General features: G+C 41.1%; 1 protein-coding gene across 1 annotated transcript in view; it reads right to left on the reverse strand.

The window, feature by feature from the left end:
• Positions 1-3,123: 3,123 nt before the first annotated feature.
• Positions 3,124-18,811, reverse strand: part of nrbp1 (nuclear receptor binding protein 1) — a 90,414-nt gene continuing 74,726 nt past the window's right edge. Inside the window, exons 12-17 of the mRNA XM_068045499.1 lie at positions 17,677-17,727; positions 17,344-17,479; positions 16,620-16,673; positions 15,454-15,517; positions 11,918-11,973; positions 3,124-10,953 (exon numbers count right to left, since the gene is read on the reverse strand). Of these exons, the coding sequence (XP_067901600.1) occupies positions 10,855-10,953; positions 11,918-11,973; positions 15,454-15,517; positions 16,620-16,673; positions 17,344-17,479; positions 17,677-17,727 (460 nt within the window). The 3' untranslated portion in view covers positions 3,124-10,854. The remainder of the gene's footprint in view (positions 10,954-11,917; positions 11,974-15,453; positions 15,518-16,619; positions 16,674-17,343; positions 17,480-17,676; positions 17,728-18,811) is intronic.

Here is an 18,811-nt window from a genome sequence, read left to right on the forward strand (position 1 = left end):
CTTACACAGGCACCAAATCACACTCCAATACTTTCCCCAATGGCCTATACAACTTTGTGAACCTTGAGGGTGTGCTGGGAGTCTATCTAAACGAGAATGTATGACAGCAGTTTAATTCTTTTCTGCCCGAATATTTATGCATTCGTTTCCAGCAAAGACTTCATAGAAAATTAGGTGCAGGAATTTTAGTATTTTCTTTGTTCCCTCCCTAATTTTGGGCCAAGGAGATCAGCTAACTCAGCACAGACCATGGAGTGAACCTGGGGCCATTTCCTGCTCCATACTTTATGGTACTATCAACCTCACATCCTTAAAAACGCTTGGGACTATTTGCTGCATTCAGAGAACTCGACCGTAGGACGACGGGAGGGGGCATTTATGAGCATTACTCTACCAGAGCTAGGAGAGACTCCATGTTATTAGCCTAGATTAAATATATATCAAGTTGTTGAGATGAAGGGATGTGGTTTTCTATCCATGTTCACACTTCAAACAGATCTGTTCAAGCACAATAACTTGCTAGGAGATAGCAATTGCATCTCTGAAGCCCTCTGATTACCAGAAGCATCCGGGATACACAAGGTTTGAGAAAGCCTTTCAACTCTGGTTCTAGGGTATGGAAGGAGAGTCTTTTCTCCAGCAGATGCAAGGATCCTTCAAATAAATACTTGGTGGATTATTTCAACTCCGTTCCCATTAGATTCAAGTCTATGGCATAATACATAAACTTCAACACTAATTGACAGTCTCAATCAGATAAAATTAAAAGCATACAAATTAGGAACAGGAGTAGGCCACTCGATCCCTCGAGCCTGCTCCGCCATTCAATAAGTTCATGGCTGAACTGATTACTCCACATTTCCACCTACTCCCGATAACCTTCCACCCCCTTGCTCATCGAGAATCTATCTACCTCTGCCTTAAAAATATTCAAAGACTCGGCTTCCACTGCCTTTTGAGGAAGAGATTTCCAAAGACTCACGACCCTCAGAGAAAGAATTTCTTCTCATCTCGGTCTTAAATGGGCAACCCTTTAGTTTTAAACAGTGACCCCTAGTTCGAGATTCTCCCACAAGGGGAAACATCCTTTCCACATCCACCCTGTCAAGACCCCTCAGGATCCTACATGTTTCAATCAAGTCGCCTCTTACTCTAAATTCCAGCGGATACAAGCCTAGCCTGTCCAATCTTGCCTCGTAAGACAAGCCACCCATTCCAGGTATTAGTCTAATAAACCTGCTCTGTACTGCCTCCAACGCATTTACATCCTTTCTTAAATAAAGGAGACCAGTACTGTACATAGTACTCCAGATGTGGTCTCACCAATGCTCTCTATAGCTGAAGCATAACCTCCCTACTTCTGCATTCAATTTCCCTTGTGATAAATGATAACATTCTATTAGCTTTCCTAATTATATGCTGTACCTGCATACTAACCTTTTGCGATTCATGCACTAGGACACCCAGATCCCTCTGCACCCTCTCACCATTTAGATAATGCTTTTTTTATTCTTCCTGTTGAAGTGGACAATTTCACACTTTCCCACATTATACTCCATTTACCAGATCTTTGCCCACTCACTTAACCTATCTATGTCCCTTTGTAGCCTCCTTACGTCCTCTTCACAACCTACTTTCCTACCTATCTTTGTCTCATCAGCAAATTTAGCAACCATACCTTCGGTCCCTTCATCTAAGTCATTTATATAAATTATAAAAAGTTGAGGCCCCAGCACAGATACCTGTGGCACATCACTCTTTACATCTTGCCAACCAGAAAATGACCCATTTATGCCTGTTTCCCGTAGGCTAACCATCTTCTATCCATGCCAATATGTTACCCCCTACACCATGAGCTTTTATTTTCTGCAATAACCTTTGATGTGGCATCTTATCAAATGCCTTCTGGAAATCTAAGTACAATACATCCACCAGTTCCCCTTTATCCACAGTACATGTAACTCCCTCAAAGAACTCCAATAAATTGATTAAACATGACTTCCCTTTCACAAAACCATGTTGACTCTGCTGGATTACCTTCAATTTTTCTAAATGCCCCGCTATGACATCTTTAATAATAGCTTCTAACATTTTCCCTAAGACAGATGTTAAGCTAACTGGTCTGTAGTTTCCTGCTTTCTGTGGAGATAATTTGTGACGTTGGAAGTAATGTATATTGTTGAGTTTTAAAGCAGTCAGTTGCGTGACATCAGATCTTGCATTTTTCCAATGGCTACTTTTTATTTAACAAAATCACTCAGCAGACCAGGAAGGTCCCTGGATTCAGTTCTTAGCCTATGTTGAATAATCCTAATGGTGGAGCCATTAGTTTCAGTACCCAGGTTGGAAGGGAGAGGAGGCAGCCAGGCTTCACATTCCTGATGACTATCCAGTGCATATGGAGGCATTGGGCAAGGGCAGAATTGGGTCCTACAGTGGTGCTGCTTTGTTTGAATAGGTAATGCTACATCCAGGTTCACAAATAATGGCTACATCAACAAGGTGCCAGAAAGCAACTAATAGGAAACAGTACCTCAGCAAGCAGACAATGCCCTGGGGTAAGAGGAGAGCAGAAAACTACACTTAAAAAAAAACCTTGATGTGCTGACATGAGGGAATCAACCGAGGTAGCAATTTGGGAACAATCCAATTTTTAAAACAAAACACCAAAACAAATCCAGACAACTAAAAGATCCATTAGTCTTACATAACTAAGTGACAAAATAATAGAATCGATTAGAAACAAACTTGGGGATACCTAAAGAAGAGTGTGCATTTATATAGTGCCTTTCAGGGCTACAGGACATCCTTGAATAGTTAAGTGGGACACAGTTGTAATGTACCCATGTGAAAATAACCTAGTAATTTATAGAGAACACAACTTCAGAAGCAGAAGTCCTTAAAAGTCAAAAGGTTGACTAGACAAGAAGTGACATGCCTAGTGGACCCTGGAAATAGTCATTAAATAATACACCTGGGCAGCGAGAAAGATGGATAAAATCCTGATGAAAGCGGAGAACCCAGCATATAGCTGAAGTCATTGAATATTCTGGGGGTGAAATTTTGAATAGAGCACAAGATTCACCAATCCCCTTCCCCAGCAAGAAGTCTGCTTACAACATGGAAATTTACACTTTTTATTTTAACAAAGCTAAACAAAATGTGGAAGTTGTGTGACTGACCCATTTAAAAATATTTTAAAGTTTTTCAACTCCCACCTTCAAAGTTCTATTTTCATATTTATACATTACTTTAAATAAGAGTTTTGGTACAATACAGAACTAGAGTAAATACAATATCACAAGGCATCACTACATTGTGCAAAGCTAATAAGTAGCTTTTCCTTCATTCCTTAGGACTGGGGCAAAAACAAGTGCATCCCTTCAAACACAACCTGCGACAACACCAGCTTTATGATTGTAATTGTATGTGGTGGGGCTGGCAGAGTCTTACTTCTGACTTAAATGTTTGTGGAAATCAATGAAAACTTTTGATTCAAATATTCATGTCTGAACTCTTGCTTGCATCCATTTTGCCTTGGGAAGAGGAGGGAGGTGAAGGTGAGAATAGCTTGAAAGAGAAAAGGATACAAGTTGATCATTGCACTTAATGATATGTTGCACTTCTGGTCTAAACAAACCCAGATCCACAATTACATTCCCTCTTGGGTCTGATTTGCAATTGGAGCTCATCTTCAGGGGAATCTTACTTTAAAGAAAAAAATCTGATCACTTATAGGGATTTACTTAGCATTCAGCTCAGCGTCTCTTCCTATGGATCAGCCCAGGTTGGGAACTCCTGTACAATTCATCAACAAACTCATGCCCAGCACTGTACACTACATTGCTACATCTATACACCGTTACCTGGAACCCATTTCTGAAAGCCCATTTGAGTTTTCAGTTATAGTCAGCTGCAGAACACAACAGGAATATGGAATGCTATTGAACATTTATTTTTTTAAGATTTTCACATAAGAGCAAGTGCTTTCTACACCACTACGGTAGACATGAAACAGGATTTGAGGGGGAAAACCATGTGCGCACCAGTTTAATAAATCAACTTTCACTACATTAACTATCATGACCAATTATGTTAGGAAAGTTTTGGCATCTTGTAGTTATCTTGAGAACGCCCAGAATAAAGACAATGGGAGCCATTGTAAGGTTGTCAGTTTTATCACCAGCTGCAATACAACCAGGATAATGAGTGGAGTAACATTTGGGTTTTCCAAGACCTACAATTCAGAGGGACCTTGGTGTACTTGTCCATAGATCACTGAAGACAGCAGCACAGGTAGATAAGGTGGTTAGTTAGGAAGGCATATGGGATACTTGTTTTTATTAGCCGAGGCATAGAAAATAAGAGAAGGGAGGTTATGATGGTCCTGTATAAAACGCTAGTTAGGCCACAGCTGGAGTACTGTGTACAGTTCTGGGCACCAGACTATAGGAAGGATGTCATTGCACTGGACAGGGTGCAGAGGAGATTCACCAGGACGTTGCCTAGGCTGGAGCATTTCAGCTATGAAGAGAGGCTGAATAGGCTACAGTTATTTCTCCTTAGAGCAGAGGCGGCTGAGGGAGGACCAGATTGAGGTATGTAAAATTATGAGGGGCATAGATAGGGTAAGGTAGATAGGAAGAAACTTTTTCCCTTAACGGAGGTGTCAATAACCAGGGGGCATAGATTTAAGGTAAGGGGCAGGAGGTTTAGAGGGGATTTGAGGAAAATATTTTTCATCCAAAGGTTGTTTGGAATCTGGAACAAACTGCCTGTACTTGAAACGCCATAGCATACAAGGCTATGAGCCAAGTCCTGGAAAGTGGGATTAGAATAGATAGGTTTGATGGCCGGCATGGACACGGTGGGCCGAAGGGCCCGTTTCTGTGCTGTATAACTCTATAACTCGAATAACATTTTAGTGACATTAGTGAGACCACCAATTTCCCAGTCAACATTCTATTGGGTAGCATATATTCATAAGGCACTAACTTATGAAAAGATATGCTGTAATTATTCAGCAGGTTTAGAGCCGATAAGTCTTAAAATAAAAAGCAACCCCCACCCTCCCATGGGTAGTCCCATGAAATCAAGGATATGGAGTGTGTTTTGTAACATACTAGGAGTACCATGTATCAGTGGATAAGAGTGTTAAAAACCCCCAATATTGGGTAAAACATTATGCAATTGAAACATTAACAGGACATTCAAGTGTTAACATCCCAATGATCTCAGCTGAGGTGACTGATCTCCACTTGAGTTGCCCAGTGTGAAAACAAGACGTCAACAAGCATTTGTCTGTTACTGCTCAACGAAAACCAAACTATCTAGACATTGAACCGCCCCACAATTTTATACATTTCCAGCAACCCAGGATAGACACCAATCAGTTCCAAAGAGGAACAAAGTGGGGCATAGAGTACAAAATCAAGGAAGTTATGTTGAACTAGTTCGGCCTCAGCTGGAATATTGAGCCCAGTTCCGGGTGCCGCACTTTAGGAAAAAGGTGAGGACGTTGGAGTGAGTATAGAAAAGATTCACAAGAATGGTTCCAGGGATGAGGAACTTCAGTTATGAAGATAGACTGGAGAAGTTAGGACTGTTTTCCTTGACGAGAAGGCTGAGAGATGATCGGATAGAAGTATTCAAAATCATGAGGGGTCTGGACAGAGTAGAGAGAGAAAAACTGTTCCCACTCGTTAAAGGATTGCGAACGAGAGGGCACAGATTTAAAGCATTTGGTAAGAGAAGCAAAAGTGACACGAGGAAAAACTTTTTCACGTAGGTCTGGAATGCGTTGCCTGAGAACATGGTGGAGGCAGGTTCAATTGATGCATTCAAAAGGGAATTATACTGTTATATGAAAAGCAGATATGTGCAGGGTTACGGGGAGAAGGCGAGGGAATGGAACTGAAGGAATTGCTCTTTCAGGGAGCCAGTATGGACATGATGGGTCGAATGGCCTCCTTCTGCACAGCAATGATTCTGTGAATAAAGTGTGCCAGTGTATCCCAAAAACCAAAGCCAATGTTGCCAAAGGAAGCAGTTAAAGGAAATAAAGCAATCCCAGCCTGGAATTAATTAGTCTTCCTTATGAGGGAAGAGACCATTGTCATCTTGTTAATGGACCAAATCACAGTACTTGAGAGCAGATTCAGAAATTCATAACATGTAAACAGCGCAAAAATATCACTTATAATCACTTTGAGAATGGAAAATTCACAGTATCTCGTGTGCTTACGCTGTGTTTTATTACTATGTCTGATTCTTCTGCTAATAAGACTTAATTCAGCAGAATTCCTTTTTTTCTAGTTTAGATTACAGTCTGCCAAAAATGGGAAACCTCGACACTTCTCCTAAACCTCTTGTTCGTAATGTTTTGTAACGATGCATAAGTGCCCTGCAAGAGTGGGAGGGGAGGGCAGAAGTGTCACAGCGAATGGACTGAAAGATGGAAATGATACAACTGATGTAGTCAATCAATACTCTCTCCCCCTGCCTAGTTTTTAAGACAGACAACAAAATCATTGCTCATTCAACCTTTGGTCACAAGTAGGAAGAGGGGAGTAAAAGATTATGTTACAACTATTTCTATTTTAGTTCACAATTAGTCAGCAAGCAACAAAAACGAGACACAAAATGCACAGGTGACTTGCTGTTCTGCTGGAATGCTCCACTGAAACTTCAACACTCGCCAGTAATGCAGCATCTCAGATAGTTGCAACCTTGTAATACTTTATTGACCAACCTGAGAAATGTATTTACTGAGTCAACTTTTCATCGAGCATTCCTGCTACTTCGAAAAGAAAAATTCCCAAGCATATCCAATGGACTATTGACATTTTTTTTTTTATATACAGGGAAACCATAAAGAAACTGATTTTTTTCTCCCTCCTCCCCCATAGTCACCAATTTAAAATTTCAAAGAAACAAAAATTTTTTTAAAAGACCTTGGCTCCAACAGAGAGGGCCGAAATTTTTGCACATAAATTTTAAAACTTCTTTTTTAAAAAAAAGATACAATTAAATCGGTCTCCAGAAATAAAGTATTATCTACTGGGCCCCATCATTTTTTAGAAAATAGTCAAGTCAAACTTCTATTGTGTGAAACTATTGGCCAGAAACTTAACTGGACCAGCCACATAAATACCCCGGCTACAAGAAGTTCCCCTTCAAATTACACACCATCCTGACTTGGAAATATGTTGCTGTTCCTTCATTATCACTGGGTCAAAGTCCAGGAAATACCTCCCTAACAGCACTGTGGGTGAACCTACGCCATGGACTGCAGTGGTTCATCACCATCTTCTCGAGGGCAATTAGGGATGGGCAATAAATGCTGGCCTTGCCAGCAGCACCCACATCCCAAGACTGAATAATATAAAAAAATTGAAAACGACTGAGATTAACTGGTGAAATTAAAATAAAACTCTACCCCCAACAAGATGTTGCATGCAATTTAAGAAACCGTTTTAAAAAAAGACCTTTGCCACCATGGATGCAATTGTGACCCGTGCTGTGCTATGGGTGTTGAACACTTCAAATTATAGTCATTTTACCACTCATCAGTATGTGGTACCACATCCAACCTGATGCCCAAAACCATTTTCAACACAGACTACATTTTACTTGGAGGAACGCAGCAAAATATACATTAATAAACACTGGAAATACTCCATGCAACAGACTGAAATTAGGAAACGCTCCACTCTTGTCCATCAGAATTAGATTAGATTAGAGAGATACAGCACTGAAACAGGCCCTTCGGCCCACTGAGTCTGTGCCGACCAACAACCACCCATTTATACTAATCCTACATTAATCTCATATTCCCTATCACATCCCACCATTCTCCTACCACCTACCTACACTAGGGGCAATTTACAATGGCCAATTTACCTATCAACCTGCAAGTCTTTGGCTGTGGGAGGAAACTGGAGCACCGGCGGAAACCCACGTGGTCACAGGGAGAACTTGCAAAGTCCGCACAGGCAGTACCCAGAACTGAACCCGGGTTGCTGGAGCTGTGAGGCTGCGGTGCTAACCACTGCGCCACCCAATTAAATGCAAAATTCAGAGAACTGCTAATTTTATTCTTGCTCTTTTGTTAGATAGGCAGATGGAGTTGAAATCAATTTTAATAATTTGTTTTGGTGGTGGGAGGGTGGGGGCGTGGTGGGAGGGGGGGGGGGTGGCGAGGCGAATACGAGGAGGCAGAGCAAGAAAAGCAAAAAGCAGCAGACAACCTGAAAATATGGACTCTATGTGTCTAGATGTAGTCTCAATTAGCCTTGTAGCTCTAAGTGCCGTCCTTGCAAGCCTTATTAGCTCAAACTGGAAACATGTGTCTAAGACACAACTAAACTTATTTGCATTCTTCTGTTACCTCAGTTTAAAGAGCTTGCACAATGCTGTGATTATACATATTTTTGTATTTGGGTTGCGATTCAGTTCCACCTTTGGCAAGTTCTCTGCTCCTTAAGCAGGATAGCTCATGGCTTTGCACAGTAATATATTTAATATTAAAAGAAACCATACAGTGATGCACCATTTATGGATTGGCAAAGATTTGGCTTTCCCCAAAGAAACTGCATGGCCGTAAAACAAGTGAAACTCAAATTTTTACTGAAGCAAAAGACCCTGATTAACAGATCAGATTTACACCCATAGGACAAGTGATTCAAACTCTCACACCGGTGTAAAAAAAAAATCAAATCACTGAAATTTAGGGACTCTTAAAAGGTTTCAAGCAGTTGCAGAACTGGAAAAATGCAATTTCTGGGATGCAGTCTTGGAATCCTAAATTGTCCACTGGCCTCCCTCACCCAGTGCATACTTAGCGAAACCAGTACGTTTCATGTCAAGGTAACAGATGATTTGTCTTTCACACAGTACCAGGACACCAAGTTGTCCCAGTTTTATCAAACTCAAGCAGGAGACAATTTAAGTTTAACAGAACATATTTAAAAAAAAGTAATTTCCACAAGTCACTTTAAGCAAATACCAGCCCTCATTAATTTTGGAATTTAAAAGCTCTATGGCTGACCTCTTGCTCTAAAAATTTTGTCCAAACAAAAAGGAATAAATGTTTGAACTATTTTGTCTGCAGTTCAAAATAACTCACAGCAAGCAATACTTTACAATACACATGGAATGGCATTGAGAGTTTTCTGGTACTGTAGTGTGGGTGACCATCCTTTTTGATATCCAACAACTTAAAACACATAAGCTGCAAGGTAGGGAAAAGCATGAAAAGCAATTGCCCATACACAGATTCAAAACACGATGTTTTGCTACTCAATTCAGCAGGGTTAACAGAAGAACAACGACACATTGCTTTTTCGGTACAGTATATTTGCTCCAATGAATGCTGCATTAAACGCAGACAGGGCTTTAAACAATGCCACAATACAGTTTTGCAATTCTCAAAAGTTACAGCAATTCTAGTTAAGTCTCGAATTGTACCCTCCCCTCCCCCCAAAATTTTCTTTTTACCATCTTACCTTACCATCGCTTAGTTCCCTTTACCTCAAATTTCCATTGTGTATGTGCAGAAAGGGTGAAAACATTCCACAACATATACAAAAAGCTATAACTAAGCTGAGAAAATGCAAGACTTAATCAGAAAAGGTTACTGGCAAACTGGTTCTTGCCAAGTGGACTTCACCCTTCTCATTGCTCACAAAGTAAAATAACCAAAAAACTATGCCCATGTCATTATGGGCACCATGCACCATTTGGCTCAAGACAGAAGAAGAAACAGAAATCATTTCAACTTCCCTTGGCCAACTGACCTCACAGAAACACATGGCTAGCAAATGATCAATACAATTACAATGGTGTGCTCTCGTATCAAAACAAATAGCAGGAACTACTACACAACCTCGACCATATGTAACTCAAAATACTACAGAGTATGGTTTACAGGTCTATATCACGGTTTGGCTTTACATAAAAGGGCGAGGAAGGGTGAAGGAAGGCTTCAATAGAGCAGATAAAATGAAGGCAGCCCTGGTGTATCAGTTGAATCCTAAGACTTGTAACTAATTTGCAATGAACTTTCATTTCTGGGTCAGGAATTTTATACATAGAGGAATGACAGTGGGACGTTTTAATTTTGTGCTTGGATCCAGAACAATTCACCTAAATTCCACTAGCCAATTTGGATATGTTCACTAAACATGCCACTTAAAAAAGAAGAACTAGATAGCCACTGTTTTTGTGACCATCGCTTTTTCCACATTTGTACCATGCCATTTTATAATTTCAACACTGAAAAGTAGTGGGAACTTTCTCTTACGGGGTTCGCTTAAGTGTTTTTTACTGGAACACTGTCAGAAAGTCATTAAAAATCACCCAGCATCCCACATCTTGGAAAACAAATGTGCAAAGATTATACAACAGAGAAAACATACACATTACTGGCATATATAAAGCGATACAACATATTGAAAGAGTTCACAAAAAACGTATCTAGCGATACTTCATTCCGTGCAGACCCCTCATTTTTTCTCTCTCCTGTGGAGTCTTGTCAGATTAAGCAGCCTTCTTCCTCCCCACCCTGCCTCCAACCCACCTATACTTCAGTTAAGAGAAAAGCGCCTTTCCAATGTGGCAGCGCTCTGCGAGTCATACGGCTAAAGAAAATACAAGTCACAGGGTGAAGCACAGATGGGACATAATACTGACAACAGAACTTTTCAAAGGTGGGACGTTCACCATTTGTAGCTGGGAACTCATCACCATACTACAACATGCAATTGAGCCAGAATGCATGGCTTCCTGTGATGTCGTCTTTTGCCCGTCTCAGGCCGGTGATGAAGTAGCTGCGTCAAATGATGACTCGAGTTGCTATGATGAGACGGTAACATCAGAGAGGGAGCCATTCCTGTTGTAGAAGAATTTGCTGAATGCATCTTCGAGCAAGGTGGTTAACCGGCTCTGATCAATCTGTTCAAAAGGTAGGAAAAAGCAATGATGCAAAGCATAGAAAACAAAACATGTTGCACACTTAAAATAAAAGAGGAATATTGGTCAATTGCTGGTGTTGGCATTAAAACCCTCATCCCATACCCTTTCATATTTCTCAAACAACTGAGAAATGTATAGCTTTTGCTTTAATGGTCAACAAAGAATTCAATTTACCAACCACCCACAATGCAAAGACATGCCTCACAGGCCATTAGGGATGGGCAATAAATGCTGGCCTAGTCAGCAATGCCCACATCCTACAAATGAATAAAAAAAAACTTCCAAACTTCCCCTTCAATTATTGACAATCTTAAATTCAAGAAATATCTCCTACAATTGTAATATTTGTTAATACATGCGTTTTTGATCTATAAACTTCATCTTCAAATTCCATTCTGCACTCTAGTAGAACGCAAATTCTATTCAAAAACACTAGTAGAATTGCAAATAATGCCTTTAAAAAAATCCCATTCCATGCGCAGGTGTATAAATACATTCTAGCATCATGCCCAGAGCTGTGAGATACACAATGGATTTTGAATCTTTAGAAAATGGAGTCACCCAAGTCAAATGCTAAGCTATTGACTATTAAGAGGTTCAATGACTATGTGCATTACAGTAGGAACAATTAAAACACAATGACAATGAAATGATAAGACAGTTAGTTGGTAATACTTTTCAATTCCTTTCATTCAGAACAAAGACAATGTTCATCGCTTGAAGCTAGTTACATGGCTTTCATAAAATGGTTAAAATAGCCCACTGATATGCATGCCTAGGATACACATGAACAATGACCACTTGGGCCATGCACCTGAGTGTTGGCAGCACCTGTGTAACCAAACCCCAGCAACAAGGGAGAGAACAAATAAGAAAAAAAAATAAAAGCATACAGTATTGCTGTAAGCACTTAAAAATTGAAAAGCAAAACTAAACTACTTACCTCACTGATGAATCCCAGCTGAACAAGTTCTGCTGCCAGCTCCTGACAGCTCTCATCTACAAGAAAGCGACAAGAGTTAGTGTCATTGACCATACTTGGATAACCAGTGCTCTTGCTTCTGATAATTATAGCCCAGCTGCTCCAGGTAGTGCTTCTGTCAAAAATGGTATTTCTAAATATAACTCATCAAGCTCTTCCCCGTCATATTATTTTCTTGAACCTTTTATGTTATTTGTTAAATATTACAATATTTCCCCATTATGTTTTATTTTATTTAGAGATACAGCACTGAAACAGGCCCTTCGGCCCACCGGGTCTGTGCTGACCATCAACCACCCATTTATACTAATCCTACATTAATCCCATATTCCTACCACATCCCCACCTTCCCTCAATTCTCCTACCACCTACCTATACTAGGGGCAATTTATAATGGCCAATTTACCAATCAACCTGCAAGTCTTTGGCTGTGGTAGGAAACCGGAGCACACGGCGCAAACCCATGCAGTCACAGGGAGAACTTGCAAACTCCACACAGGCAGTACCCAGAATCGAACCCGGGTCGCTGGAGCTGTGAGGCTGCAGTGCTAACCACTGCGCCACTGTGCCGTTCCCTAGGCAACATGCAATTCTCAGTAGTTTACCATTTTTAAAAAAATAAATTAAGCTCCTGAAATGCTGACAAGAGATCTCGGAACCCTTTTCATGCCCTCCAGCTCCAGACAGAAAGCACCACGTTCTGCCAAAATGGCCAACAGAAACTAGTCTGTGAATCAAGTGAGTCTCAGTGTCCTACCTGCAGCACAGCAAAATACAAATGTTATGACACTTATCAGCTTGGGCTGATAAGTGGCAAGTAACATTCGCACCACAAGAGAAGCAGTGTTAACATTTCAGGTCAGTGGCAGAGTTCTGATGAAGGGTCACTGACCTGAAATGTTATTTCTGCTTCTCTCGCCACAGATGCTGCTGGACCTGCTGAGTATTTCCAGCATGTGCAGTATTTTGCTTTTATTTTAGAAAATCTGACCATCTCCCCATGACGTTCAATGGCATTACCATCACTGAATCCCCACACTATCAACATCCTGGAAGTTACCACTGACCACTGGACCAAACATATAAATACTGTGGCTAAATGAGCACGTCAAAGGCTGGGAATTCTGTGTTGAGTAATTCATCTCCTGACTCCCCAGTGCCTGTCCACCATCTACAAGGTAGAAGTCAGGAGTGTGATGGAATACTGTCCACTTGCCTAGATGGGTGCAGCTCCAACACAAGCTCAACACCATCCAGGACAAAGCTGCCCACTTGATTGGCACCCCATCCACCACCTTCAACATTCACTTCCTCCACCACTGAAACACAGTGGCAGCAGTGTGCACCATCGACAAGATTCGCTGCAGCAACTCACCAAGGTTCCTTCAATAGCACCTTCCAAACCCGTGACCTCTACCACCTAGAAGGACAAGGGCAGCAGATGCATGGGAACACCACCACCTGCAAGTTCCCCTCCAATTCATATGCCATCCTTACTTGGAACTATATCGCCGTTCCTTCACTGTCACTGGGTCAAAATCCTGAAACTCCCTTCCAAACAGCACTGTGGGTGTACCTACACCCAAGGACTGCAGCAGTTCAAGAAGGCATCACCGTCGAGGGCAATTAGGGATGGGCATAGCCAGCAATGCCCAGATCCCCTGAACGAATTTGAAAAAAAAAAAGCCCAAGCCTGAATGTTGCTCAGGTCTTGCTGCATGCAGACATGACTGCTTCAACAGGAGTTGCAATTGGTACTGAACACTGTGCAATCATCAGCAAACAACTCACTTCTGACATTATGTTAGAGGGAGGGTCATTAATGAAGCAGCTGAAGAGGTTGGGCCCAAGACACTATCCTGAGGAACTCCTCCAGTGATGTCTCAGGGCTTGGATGTTTGGCCTCCAACAACCAAAACCATCTTCCCTTTGTGCTAGGTATGACTCCAACCAGTGGAGAGGGCTCTCCCAATCCCCATGGACTTCAACTTTGCTAGGGCTCCTTGATGCCACACTGTCAAATGCTGTCTTGATGTCAGGGACAGTCACACTCAGCTCACCTCTGGAATTCAGCTCTTTTGTCCATGTTTGAACCAAGGCTGGAATGAGGTCTGGAGTTGAGTGGCCCTGGTAAAACCCAAACTGAGCATCAGTAAACAGGTATTGCTCAGGAAGTGCTGCTTGATCGCGCTGTTAACACCTTCATCATTTCACTGATGATTGAGAATAGGCTGATGGGGTGGCATTTGGCCAGATTGGATTTATCCTGCTTTTTGTGGATAGGACGTACCTGGGCAATTGTTGGGTAGATGCCAGTATTGTAGCTGTACTGGGACAGTTCAGCTAGGAACAATTAGTTCTGGAGCACAAGTCTTTTGTACTACTGCCAGGCTGTTGTCAGGGCCCATAGTCTTTGCTGTACCCAGCGCCTTCAGCCATGCCTTGATATCACTTGTGTGCTGGGCTCCCCCATCATGGAGGAAGGGTCACTGACCCGAAACGTTAACTCTACTTCTCTTTTCACAGATGCTGCCAGACCTGCTGAGTGGTTCCAGCATTTCTTGTTTTTATTTCAGATTTCCAGCATCCGCAGTATTTTGCTTTTATTATTATGGAGGATGGGGATATTTGTGGAGCCTCCTCCTCCAGTTAGTTTTTTAAAATTGGCCACCATCATTCATGACTGGATCTGGCAGGACCACATAGCTTTCATCTGATCACTTAGCCAGGTCTTTAGCATGCTGATTCAGATGTTTAGCAATCATGTCGTCCTGTGCTGCAGCTTCACCAGGATGACACATTTTTAGGTATGCTTGGTGCTACTCCAGGCATGCTCTCCTACACCCTTTATTGAACCAGGATGGTCCTCTGGCTTGATGGTAGAGTGGGGGATATGCCAAGCCATGAGGTTACATATTATGGTTGAATACAATTCTGCTGCTGCTGATGGTCCACAGCGCCTCATGGATGACCAGTTTTGAGCTGCTAGATCTGTTCTGAAACTATCCCATCTACCAATCTGAACAGGAAGAGGATTTGGGGATATCAATGATAACGTAAAGTTATTTAGACATGAAATAATAAAAGAAAATTGTTCATTGAGGTGCATCTAGAGAGCACTGGATTGCAAGTCAGAACAAGTTGCACTGACACTCGAGAGCAATTTTGAGGCAAGATAGAATTTAGCTTTGGTCAGCCTGCCTCAAAAAGGTACATAGATGCATCAGAAAACGGTTCCGAAAAAAAGACCCAGGTGAATGACTAGGTTACGATGCAGGACGAAGTTACATAAATAAAAATAAGACAGACATTGAACGTTTGATAAATGCCACTCCCCTATAGTTTTCCTGTAACAATTTAATTTTGGAACAACACAAGCTACTAAATTGATCCGACAAACTGGTAAGTTAAGTTTCTGTGGAATTAAACCAATAATATGCATTCTGGTAAAGAACTGAAATTTTGATGTGCACAAAGCAACAGACAAAGGTACATACTGGGCAACAGGTCACAGCTGAGGTGTCTGTTTAGCTTGTCTTCCAGTTTCAAGAGTAGAGTTAACTGAAGGAGAGAAGAATCACAGAGGAAACATTTCTTTATTTTGTTACCATTATTTTTTTTCTCTGAAAAGGAGTTATTTTATTAATCAGCTTAAATAAAAGATTAATCGTCAAGCAATTCCAGATCACACTCCCGACATGTCTTTTATGCAACTTATAGTCAAACTCATAATTGACCCCGTGATATTCCTAATTGATTAGTTTACACACAGTTATAGAGTATAACATGCCCTCAATGGTTTATTGAGTAAGTGTACCACGTGATGGAGTACTGGCAAGAACAGAAAGTCTCAGGTTCAACCCTTGGTCGATGATAAATTTGCTCCTGCCCTAGGTTAGATTAGCTAGTAAACAAATACCTGTACAGCACCTCACCATGTCTTCTGAATGCCCCAAAATACTTCATATCAAACTCATTACTTCTGAAGTGAAGTCATGTATACTCACAAATGTGAATAAGATGCCAAAATAAAGCAAACAAATGACCATTTAGATTCTTTCTGGTGGCGTTGATTGATGGAGGAATGCTGGTCAAAAGAGCAGGCAACCTTCCTTCTCTCCAAATAGTGTGATGGTATCTCTATGCCCATCTGAACTGACAGCTGGGGCCTTGCTTTTAACAGGTTATCCCAAAAATGGTAGACCCCTCCTTAGTGATGTTCCACATTATATGCTCACATCCTTGAGTGGGACGTGAATCCAAGAACTCTGACTTGAGGCAGAAATGCCACTAATTGAATCAAACTGATGAGTACAGGGCAGGAGCAAGCCTCAATACTTGCCATTCCGGACTGCCTGACATCTTTAAAGAAAAAAAGATTGCCAATTGAATAATAATTTGTAGGATTATCTTTCCACTTACTTTATTGGTTTGCAGTAGTTGCTTATTTTTCAGACAAGTTACTGTGAATGATGCTATCAAATTACATCAGTGAGTTTTCTGACTATGCTCTACTAAGAGTCACAAATATACGCTCATTCAACACAAATATCAGCCTTCACACAACTTGAACATACTAAAAATAAACAGCCTTGCTGAGGAGAAAAAACACGTACAAGAAACTTTCAGCTAACCAATGCTTTAATGGAAGGGAGGAACTTACATGATGTTTGGCTCCTTCATCAACTGGCTCAATATTGCAGTGCATCTGAACGACCTATGAGAAGAATAAAAATTAAGGAGTTGGTCAATCCTTACATCACATCCATCACAGGTGAATATTTCAGTTCAGCTCATAATTTCACAGGTACTTCCAGGCTAATTTAAATCCACGACGGAAGGAGCAATGCTGGCCCACGAGGCCTGCAAAATTCTAACCCACCTCCATTAATGCTATTGAAGATCACATCAAATACGAGTATTGCTTGTAGGTGTTCATGTCGCTGAAACCTTTGGAAAATCCAGAGTTTAAATGGGCTGGGCTTTGGTACATCTTCATCACCAGTGCAGTGTGATTGCAGTACGTACCAACCATGGAATGCAACACAGCACTTCAAGGTTACTTCAACGTGTGTACTCCTTGGTGGTGGAGGCTGCATGAGAGCAGTGACAATATTGGGCCTACCTACCATGCTAACTTGGATCTGTAGTGTTACTTCATTGGTGTCGGTTTAATATCCTGGAATTCTTGACCTAATAGTATTGTGGTAGAACCGTCACTGCAGGGGCTACAGTGGCTCAAGGAGGCGCAAAATCATGTCTCAGGGCAACTAGGGATGAACAATATATGCAGCTGTTCCAGCAACTCTCACACCTCACAAACAAACATTCCCAAGATGACTAGCTTAGCAGAAAAGTAATCTGGTCAAAGGGTGCAACTTTCTTACCTTCCTGGTCTCCAGCTCTGCAGGTTCTGGTGTTGGGGTTTTCACAGATGGTGGTATAATAGGTGATGTCACAGTCTCCTGCTGCGGTTGCTGAGGCATGGGCATTCCAAATGCAGTCAAAGGATAAATACCATTCCTTCAGGTTGAAGTTAAAGATTAAAGATCAAAACATAGCACGATACATATAGAAAACAAACACATAACTTTCAGATAAGCAACTCCTGGGTCATACTGTTCTGCAAGTTACCTCAAAAAAATTTAGTAGAGTTTAATTAAAACCACGTAATAATAAATGGAGGACGATGTTCATTAACCCTACTGTGGAATTCCTACCTCACATCCTCTAAAAATTTATCCAACTCCAGTGCAGGAAACTGGGAGAACCTGTAAGGAACAGCAAAGAAAGTATTTTTTTAAAAAAGCAATATAAAATCACAATTTGATATACTATTTGTGGGAGCAGTTTTGCTGAGCTTTTGCTTCTATACCTGTTATTTGAGTAAGTAGATTAAATATAATCCTCGTGAATATGTGTATATATAGAGATATATAGAGATATATAGAGATATATAGAGATATATAGAGATATATAGAGATATATAGAGATATATAGAGATATATAGAGATATATAGAGATATATAGAGATATAGATATACACACACACACACACTCATATACAAGTTGAAAGTATAGCTACATATTGGTACAAAATGGAGTATTTACCCGAGGCATTGTGGGACAAGTTACTTAGCTTGCAGTTTTGAGCATGGTACAGCATAGCAGACACCGAGCAGGGCCCCTCTTATCAGTGTAACTGCTGACTGCGCGAAGCACTCAGGAATGCAAGTTGTTTGATAGAGGTGACAGGAAGACTCAAGGATAATTGATGGGGTCTGAGAAACATCACAGATGCTCAGGGGGCTTGCATGAGCTGATCATGTAGCCACATGATGCCTAATGAGTAATCTAATTGGTAATATGTGTAATGTATGTAATCAATAACCGTTATGATTGGACTATGTCCAGCCGGGATGGGCTGAGTAACTGTATATCCGTTGTAGATTTTCCTTTGTCCGGTGGAGTAGCACTGGACCGCCTTTAGGGAAGGTGTGCTCCCCATGATATCATGCAATAAAGTGTTTATTCTCAAAGTCTGAGTCCGGAGAATTTGTTCAACAATTTGGCATAATCTGGATTTCTCCAACACTATTTGAAATGAAATAGAAAATAGATTTCTTTCCAATCTGGTTCACTACAAATTAGTTGCATTAGGTATCTGACAACTCATATTTCCATTTGCAAACAGCTCAAGTTTATAAAACATGTAAACCAAAAGCATTAGGGACTGAAGGTATATGGAAGTCAATAGGTAGACCTCCACGACCACTGGATGACTGTAACTCAGTACGTAAACTTAGTGTAGCAATGGCTCAGGTTTTTCAAAAACACAGGCACGTTCGGCCAGGG

This window comes from Heterodontus francisci, chromosome 13 (assembly GCF_036365525.1).
Source record: "Heterodontus francisci isolate sHetFra1 chromosome 13, sHetFra1.hap1, whole genome shotgun sequence".
Taxonomy (NCBI): domain Eukaryota; kingdom Metazoa; phylum Chordata; class Chondrichthyes; order Heterodontiformes; family Heterodontidae; genus Heterodontus; species Heterodontus francisci.